Raw genomic sequence first — 9,715 nt, forward strand, 5'->3', positions numbered from 1 at the left:
CTGATGTTGTGCAAATAAAATTAATGGTATGAAAAAAATCATTAAGTCTTCTTACAATCCAGGACATCCAGCCATATCTTGTCATTCAATGTGTCTGCTGCCAATGACACCTGCAACAGTACTGATTAAGAGATGTGCAGGGTGTTTAAATATGTTGTTCTGTGCACTTATGCATATTAAAGTTGGTGTCAGTGCAAAGATTTTCAACAGCCTCTCTCTCACCACCTCTCTGGTGAAAATCTTCAGGCTTTTACTTGTAACAGGCTATTTGGTATTTCATGTAGCAACAACCATTCCTAAGATAATCCATTGTTATAATGGTTTTGCCATGCCAGTCAGACTCAGAAACTGGTCTGAACTCCTTCACTTAATAGGACAGAATGTGTTTAGCCCAGCACCCTAGTGAAAGTGTGTGGAGGTCAGCTGGTGGATGGACATACAGCTCAACATTCTTTTTTTTTGGTGGCTTCAGTGTTTCTCTTTTTCTGTTCCTGCCTTGGAGCTCTCAGTCCACACTTCTGCTCTATGGTCACAGGGTGGCAGCATCAACATTGAATCAAATAGCCTAGTCAAGTGAAGACAGACATCAACCAGTACGAATTAAGATATGGAATTGGCATACAGATAGGCTACTGATGGCATACAGCAGGCCACATTCACTGTGGACTGAAAGTTCCCTTCTGATACAAAGATAGAGATAAAAGTCAGCAATTAGTTCAGTCAGGAAATCAAGACTATAGGCCTATCATACATCCATGGAGAGAGGGGAAGAGAGCTTCACAAACTCGAATCCTCTTTATTATATAGAATCTCATATAGGGGATTTATGAGGTCCCTAACCCTGTTGACCCACCCAAAGACATGGACTCGCAGAAACTGTGAAGTAGGCTACAGACCAGCTGCAGTCCATTCACAGCAATTCCTACCTATTTGTGATGCACCTAGCCTACTAGATTTATTTTCAACATACAGGCATATAGGTACCTGCCCGGAGCATAGTACAAAATTATAACGAGCAGTAGGCTACTTGTTATTCACTGTATTCACTGATATTTCAAAAGACTCTGAGACTGGGGGAGATGCATTTTTCATTCCATGGTGCAAAGGTGCAGATTAATGTGCAGCTATTCTGACAGATAGGCTACCACAAGTATTAAATCCTCTGTGAAATCGTGAACTGACAGTTCTGTTTTTGAAATCCAGATACATACAGCATAACAAAGGTCTGGTGATGCATTTCCTTTAGGTTCCTTTCCATCTAAGGAAATGAGGATGTTGACATACTGCCCATCAAAAAACCTGATCCTAACGATCGCTGTCTTTTACTTTGAAGGGCCGGAAACGGAAGTGAACCAGGACTTCCACTGCAAGGAAGAGCTCATATGATTTAGCTATGTAGCATTATTACTAATGAACAGTTATCCGTTATTATTGGGAGTATGCATTGGATTAAAATGAGGCAGCGTGGACGTCTCGTCGGATGGGACCTCTAAAGGTGGGACGCCGTTATGTTCTAGCATCTCTGAGAGGTTATGGTAACAGCTAACCACAGCCAGCTAACCAAAGCAAGCCTCAGTGATTTTAGCCTAAACAAGCCTACGAGCTAACTCGATACAAACAATGCAGTTTGCCCTGGTTCAGTTTTTATACTGTGAACACCAGTCATTGGTCATTTGCCTTTTTTACAAACTGAACACCAACTCATCTCAAGTGTACGACTTTCAAGTTAGCGAGTTAGCAAGGTTCAGAATAGCTAACAAAAACAATAGCTACATCAGCTAACGTCAGTCTAACCAGTGGGAACCATCACTACCTAATTAGGTTGTAGGGTGGAAGGTATTTTAGACACTCGGCTCAATTATAAGACACTCCTTGTTTAGATACGCTGGCCATGAAACTGTCAAAATTCAAAGATTTGTCTCAAGTGACAAAGCAAACTTGACATCACACTGCAGCTTAGCATTAGCTGCTGTTAGCGTCAGGCGAAGAAGTTGTTTGCAGAAACTGGCTTTTAAACGTGGTTTAACTCCCCCGCACACAAAGGGACATGTTTGATACGATTGTAACTGGATGCTGCCGGTTATCTGGTGACTGTTTGCTGACATTAAATCAAGTCCCAACGACGTATGGTGCCACAGCATCCTGGGTTTCACATGCTAACTTGGTTATCTCGGTCAGGCTAATGTAACGCCGGGGTGACTGGGTTGATTTGTCCTTCGTCACGGCTCTTTCCACAGTGTTTAAATCATCAACAGCCTTGTGTCCACAGTGTAAACACTCAGGAAAGCGACAAGCAGTGTTTGGAAGAGAGGCCATTTGTTTACCGGTAAACAGCAGTGTGCAGTCATGGCTAACACCCTGTTAGGACAGTCATTGGCATAGCCTAATACGAGTGTTGTGACAATAACAACATCATATAATAATTATGACTGTTGACTGGAAGTGTTATCAGGTTGTTTTACTTCTGTTTTTATGGTTAAGCAACAAATAAACTAGCCTATATGAGACTAAAATATTACTCTACACTGTATTCACTTACTAGGTGATTCCATGAATTCGGTGCACTAAGGTTTACCTCAAAGATTTGCCTAACATTTGTTTTAAAGCTATTAGGCTAATTGATGAATCCATGTGTCTTTGGATTATAAAGCACAAAAAAACAATAGAAATCGTAAAAAAACTAAATAATTATGGGTTGAAGGAGTAGATGACAGCCAGTTTTTTTGTTTGTTAATATAATAAAGTTCCTGACTACTTGAACCAAAACAATACCAAAATCTGAATATTTGATCATGTCCCCCAGTTGTGTTCAATTCAATTCCATAACAACAAAATAATGGTTCAGTTCAACCAAAGTCCCTGGTTCAACATCCTCAGCACTTTAGAAGAACATACTGTAAAGAAAAGATATGTTAGCATCTTTTCTTACGTATGTTTCATTGTTTTTTATTGTGAGACTGACATTGTCAACCTTTCAACTCCATTATATATAAATGGTAGTTAAAGCAGAAGTAAGCGATCCGGTCGTTTTGACTAACTTTCTGTCAGCCGATGGAGTTAGCAGTCCCCGCCCTCGTCCCTACGTCACCACATTCACGCACATCTCTTGGCTGCACACACAGAGAGGACCGCCCCTTTATGCCGTTCTCTCTCCTCATTGGATAAAGGTTGTAGGATACAAGGAAAGTTTTCTCCTCGGCTTACAGCAGAGCAGAGTGACTGACAGACCCGTGTTTCAGACCAAACACTCTATAGCGTGTAAGTGATTGCTGTCGGAAGATATAACTATTTAAGACTTATATTAACACAAACATTCCGCTTACTTCTGCTTTAACCTTCATAAGATAAAACAAACAATGAATGAATGAAAAATATTATAATTTAATTTCCTAAAGCTACTTTTAGCCAAAATCTTTAACCCTGTAACAAAAACACTGTTAGAGGATTGAGTCATTATTACAGGGTTGAAAGTTTTTTCAAAAATCAGATCAAGTGCATCGAATTCAGAGAATCACCCTACTGTCAAAATATTAATGAATATTAAATTTTGTGTCGCCCTGTCCCTCTTCCAGCATCAAATTATATTGTCTGTTACTTGAAAAGCTCTCCATTACATGTTTACAACATGCTAAACCCAGAAGTTCCCTATCATAATTAAATGAGGTAATGTGTTTTAAGGTGGTTCATGAGTTTCAGCCTGCACCATGTAATAGTTGCTGTCTCCCTCCAAACAGGTACTGACACCTTTCCTACTTGGAGGCAGAGAGAGCAAACAGAAAAAGGAGATGGAAAATATGACTGCGCTCCATTTGTCCTCATCCACTGCTTCAACACTCTCGGAGAGAGACTAAAAAGGATGTGAAAGAAGTCCACTGTCACAGAGGCAAGACGTGAGACAAAGAGAAAAACATCCAAAGCTACGAGCCACACTTCACAAAGTAGAGGAAATGGCTTTCTTGGACAATCCAGCCATTATTCTGGCCCACATTAGACAGTCTCATGTGACCAGTGATGATACAGGAATGTGTGAGATGGTACTAATAGACCAGGATGTGGATCTGGAGAAGTGCCAACTGGCCCTGGTGCCCGGCAGCAGCTGCGGGTCAACGGGGTCGGGCACCCTGAGCGAAGAGGGCAGCAGCGTGACGGACAATCATGCCTGTGACCTCTCCCAGTCCATGGACATCACCTCCAGCTGGGACTTTGGGATTCGGCGGCGTTCCAACACAGGTAGGCTCATCTCGAGGCTCTGGCCGCTTAGCAAGGCAGGCTTTCTGTTGGCCACACCTCCCTCCTGTCGTCATGGCAGGGGCTGCCAGATAGCCTGTCTTGCTGTTGGTTGGAGGGGGTGTGTGTGTGTGTGATCTGGGCCAGTGGTTTAGTGAGGCTCAACTCAAATTGTGTGTGCTACCGAAGGTTGTTGCCGCTGGGGTGGAAAGCATGGGGTAAATTGTAGTTAACTGTGTAAATTTTATTAATTGTGTATTATGATCAGTGCCAGTTTGGCAAAGTAAGTGTTGCTCTTTTTATTATGCCATTGAAAAAAAGTTGACAATGCACTGAACTAGTGCTGTGCGATATTACGATATATATCGTCGTGCGATATAAAAATGTCTACCGTACGATATAACCCTCTATTGTTTATATCGTAATTTCAATGTGTGGGGTAGGCTACTGGGCTACTACTTGTCGCAGGGCATGTTTGTTCTGGTGATACAAGTCAGCAGTGTAAAACTCAAAACTCAGGTATGTGGGACATTAAAACATCCTGGGAGCTTGAGTGACAGGCAAACAGCCAATCATTTCACAGTGTAGTTCGTTTGCAGCACGTGTGTTTGTTGACAACATAACAGCGTGTGGTGAGAACGTGACGCTGAAGGAGAGGAGATGATAAACTAAAAAGGACACGTTAGCTCGTCGTCGGTATGGCAACAGGTGACTGTTTCACATGAGTTGTGTGAAAAAAAAACTGTTGTGTGGAAAACCACACTGTGGATTGAGATGCAGACGAGTGAGTTTGGAGCTGACGCGACGTTCGAAAAAAGAGAGTGAGACGACGTGGTCGTAGCCGCCGTGATATGACGAGGAGAGTTGAGCCGAGCCGAGCTGTAACTCTGTAGTAGAAAAGGGCCATTACTGTTTCTCTCCAGCTGTCAAATAATCTTTCAAAATAAATGCACAAAAAGCCTGTGGAAAAAACCCCCACTAAATACTCTGTACATGTAATTTTAAGAAAGAATATTATATCGGGATATACGTATATCGTTATCGGGATATATAATTTTGTCCATATCGCACAGCACTACACTGAACATAAATTAGCAGCTATGGAAGTGGGAATTCAGCATCCTTTATGCTTTACTTACTAGTTTGTAGAGATAGAAATAGAAATATGGTAACGGTGCAATGGAATTACATGCAGGAAAGGATGTTGACATAACATGATGTATGTCTTACACCAGCAGGCCATTGCCCTTTGCTCTAAGATCATGTGCTAATCAGAATCAGAAAAAATACAGATTATTAAAAAATTCTAATGATTTCTTTGCTCCTGCTCTCAGTTATGTTTTCAGCCACTGTGCTGAGTCTCAATAAAGTTCAGTCAGCTGGGAGAAGAAACATGTGCCCACCAGACAAACAATTACGCCATGCAGTTATATCACTACAGTAATTAAAGTGGTCCCGCATGATAATTCAGATTAATGCCACATGCCCCCCGGAGTTTTTCACTAAATATTTATGAAACTTGTTTTTGTTTTGCTTCGTGACATGGAGCCTAAAAGAGCCTACATTTTTTGGGTCATTTCAGAGATTTTTTTCTGGGTTCCAGGAGATCAGCAGTTCCACCAATCACGTCACAGTCAATGTCACATTCTGATGTATTGGATAGAACCACGAACAAGCAGCTGCAAAGAGGTTCTTTCAGTATTGTAAAATCATCTCAGAGCTTGTCATAAGTGAAATGGATGAAAACAGATAAATAAGCTTCCTTCAAGTGTTTATTTCTGCTATTTATATTTTAATCTATCCTTTACATTTAGTCTGTGTTCTCCTCCAAAATTACACAGCATTTCTACTTCCTGTCCATTTGACTTTGGCTGTGACTATCCTCCAGTACAGAGGAAAAAAACTGATTTGTTTCATGATAAAATGTCCAAAAATGTATTTTCTGTCAGAATACAATACAATTAAGTAATTGTATCCCCTTATATCTCAAGGTTTGGTGTCCTAATCACCATCAAATCAGTCATGAACTGAATATCGTGTTGGGGTGTGGGTGTGTAATGTGGTGCTGTAAGAAATGAGCATATTGAGTTTCAATCAAACAGAGTGTGAATCTGTTCTAAGCTACATGTAAGTGTTTTATTTGGAAGGTAAAGGTGGTTTTGGTGATGGAGGGAGTCCAAAGGTAGACAGCACGTCTCCTTTTGGCTCCCTTCACTGGCGCACTGAGTCTGGTGGAGTGCTGGTCGTGGTTCTGGGTTGTGGGTAGAAAGCAGAAAAATCCTCTGAGACTTTCAGACCTGAGCTTGAGAACTGACCTGTGGTGGCTGTCTCATCAGGACTCCAACAAGACAGTCGTGAGAAACCCGGGGCTGCTGGTAAGATCACAGGGATGAGCAAAGACTTTAAAGGTGTTTCTATCTAAGAATGTGAAGCAATTAACATGTATTTATCACGTTTCATGGTATTTTGTGAAAGGATTGAAACAACATTTAAACAGGACAGGAGACCTCCCTGGACTTTCTCAGTCAACAGTCAACTGCTTGATCCTTGGTATAGGACTCTTGGCAATTTTCTTTTCTTTTTTTTCTGGGAAAACCCGAAGGAAGTGATGTTAATTCTCCCGAGGTCCTTGCCTCAATGCATCTCTTCTTTTCCGCTACAGTGGAAGCAGACACAACACTATGAACTGTATTAAAAAACTAGAATAACTACCCTGTGGTTGTTTCCTGCACCACCCTGTCAAGTTGCAGCGAATATGTTCACAGTCTCCCCTGTCTAAGCTGCAGAAATGAATCATGACCGGAGGTTTTCCCACAGAACATTATGATGTCACAAGGAACTTGACCTTTGACCTTTGGGACCCAGCGGCACTATCCAAGCTTTCCTAGTCCGACCCATCTCCTCAGTTTTTTTTTTGGACAAAGCAGTAGGACGCTGGCTGCAGGTCACTTAACGGCCCCCGGCTTCATTAATAACAAGGCTCCTCTGAGGCCAAGTTAAAGGTCCAGTGTGTAAAATGGGGGTAAAACCGTGACATATTGCGTTCGGATTCTAGGGGACAAAAAACTTGTATTTCAGGAGCATGGAGCGATGAGGTGAAGATCTAAACCATTTTACGATATATCTGCTATTTCCTACTCCCTCTTCTTTCCTCCCACTTTCTTTTTCATTGTTTTATTTATGCACGCGAGATTCTGGCTGGCTGGATTTTCCGTTCAGGCTGCCGTACAAACATGGCGGTGCAAGATGGCAAGACCCTTGTTATATGTAAATATAAAAGAAGGATTATAAGGTTAGGAAAAACCAAACTTTTATTTTATAGCGATTATACACTTATACAAATGTATTCATGGGTAGTATATTCAGATTTTGCCAATAAACCTTGCCAATTATTACACACTGGACCTTTAAACTGTGTACATACAGGTCAGGTCTATTTGTCATGACCCCGTGGCATGGACAGTCCACTCAGCCACTATTCTACACCAACTGCACATGCGATCTACTGGATTTGGTTACACTGCAAAGGAAGGTGTCCTCCAAGTCAGGTGGAAACGGCTTCATGTGATGTCGTCTGCTTGTGTTCCTCTCATGAGCCAGTGTTCAGTGGTTTGTTGTCTTCACTGTGTGATTTATGTAATGATGGATTGTTCTGTTTCATCAGGTTTGTGTTCATTTTGACTTGTTTGTGTCACAGACACTTTAAAGTTGTTTTTTCCTTTCAGCCCAAAGACTTGAGCGGCTACGGAAGGAGCGGCAGAACCAAATCAAATGTAAAAACATTCAGTGGAAAGAGAGGTCGTCCTCCCAGTCAGGTACTGCTTATTACAGTTTTAAATGCACATGCTAATGTTGTTGTGACTGATTCTTTTCAGTGGAATATGATGTTTGCTTTCATTTGGTTTCTGAGAGAGATGAGGGAGAGAATTTGGCTCCAGCAAATTACCTTCATATTCTAGTTTTAGATCATTTTACCTTTTTTGCTTCTAAAATTTAGAAATTTTCCCGCACACTAGATTCAGCTCCTGAATGTTTTAATGTGAGTGACACCACATGTTACATTTCGGGCCCAGGCCCTTCATCAGATTTGTCTGACAATGGGGAGCTGAATCTAGTGTGTGGACTCTATTTCTCAATTTTTGATTCATTCTTCTTTGTGGTCCAGCACCTAGTTTGAATTATTTTAGGAGTATGTGCCTGCTTTGCGATTCTCTCACTTGTTTTTGCTTCTGCCATAAAATCCTTCCACATCTTAATGTTTTGTTTCTGTTGTGTACCTGAAAATGATCTCTGTCTGTCTAGTGGAGGATCTGGGCTCTCTGTTTGAAAAGCGGGATTTTAAAGACAGACCGCGGACAACGGGCACCAAATCCACCCTGTCGCTGCGGCTGGAGCAGTGTCCACAGCAGCTCAACAACCCCTTCAATGAATACTCCAAATTTGACGGCAAGGTGAGTGATGAACAGTTCAATCCTGTTGTAATTTTAAGAGTAAATGTATCATGAATGTGAGTTATTTTATAGGGAAGCAAAGATACACATACTGCTCTATATATTCCTACAGTTTGACACTGAAGTTCCTATATACACAGTCATCATGACAAATATCCTGCCACTTATCAGCAGTGCTCTCTGAGGCTCTGTCGTAGCCTCCTTGTATCTACCATCTACCCTCTGATCCTGAATAACTCTGATAAAACAGAGGTTCTCCTCACTGGCTCCAAAAACACTCAACATCACATCCCTTCATTCACCCCAGGGAATTTGGGTGCCATACTCGACTGCACCCTGCATAGCATATACCACCACATCACAGTGATTCTCAACCTTTTTTTCAGCCATGTATCTCCTAACCAGTGCAAAGCATTCTTGGTTGTGAAAAATACGTAAAACACTGTGTCATCAGTGTCTAATTGATCAAAAACTTGTTAAACAGGGAATTATTAACTTACAACTCTTATTACCTCTTTTGGGATTATAATTAAGATCTGTTTTTAAACCGAATTCACAACTCAGTGCAACGGCAGCTTGTGGACGGAAAACACATTAAAAGTTTAACATATTCTTCCTAATTCTGTCGGCTGTGATTTTGCCTTCTTTGGCGCTTGTTCTGTGTTTTCAGCAGCATTTCAGCTTCAACCACAACTCAAATTGTCAAGGTGGCAGTGATTGACAAGTGATGCCATGTGGCACGTTGCAGGTTGGATCAAACCATCCTGGGTTTTTTAGGATAAAGAAACTGAATCGACTACTGAATATACAATTCAGTTTATGAACGTACACTTATTTATTTATTGAAATACTTATTGAATAATATTTTTTAATGATTTCTTAATTGATGCTATTTTTGCTATTCAAAAATAGCATCAATTCAATTTAAGAACCACTGCCATATCATACCATTCAGAACTATACCGTACCTGATGATGCTTTTGAACACCACCTTCACTTTCCGTAAGGCGGTGCTTGAAAGCATCATCAGATATGGT

The 9,715-nt window shown here is 41.2% G+C and overlaps 1 protein-coding gene across 1 annotated transcript in view; it reads left to right on the forward strand.

The window, feature by feature from the left end:
- Nucleotides 1-1,337: 1,337 nt before the first annotated feature.
- mapkap1 (MAPK associated protein 1) overlaps nucleotides 1,338-9,715 on the forward strand; it is a 16,187-nt gene continuing 7,809 nt past the window's right edge. Inside the window, exons 1-4 of the mRNA XM_085794132.1 lie at nucleotides 1,338-1,495; nucleotides 3,735-4,230; nucleotides 7,953-8,042; nucleotides 8,530-8,678. Of these exons, the coding sequence (XP_085650258.1) occupies nucleotides 3,948-4,230; nucleotides 7,953-8,042; nucleotides 8,530-8,678 (522 nt within the window). The 5' untranslated portion in view covers nucleotides 1,338-1,495; nucleotides 3,735-3,947. The remainder of the gene's footprint in view (nucleotides 1,496-3,734; nucleotides 4,231-7,952; nucleotides 8,043-8,529; nucleotides 8,679-9,715) is intronic.

This window comes from Trachurus japonicus, chromosome 12 (genome assembly GCF_045865225.1).
Source record: "Trachurus japonicus isolate A0001 chromosome 12, Traja_1.0".
In the NCBI taxonomy this organism is placed as follows: Eukaryota; Metazoa; Chordata; class Actinopteri; order Carangiformes; family Carangidae; genus Trachurus; species Trachurus japonicus.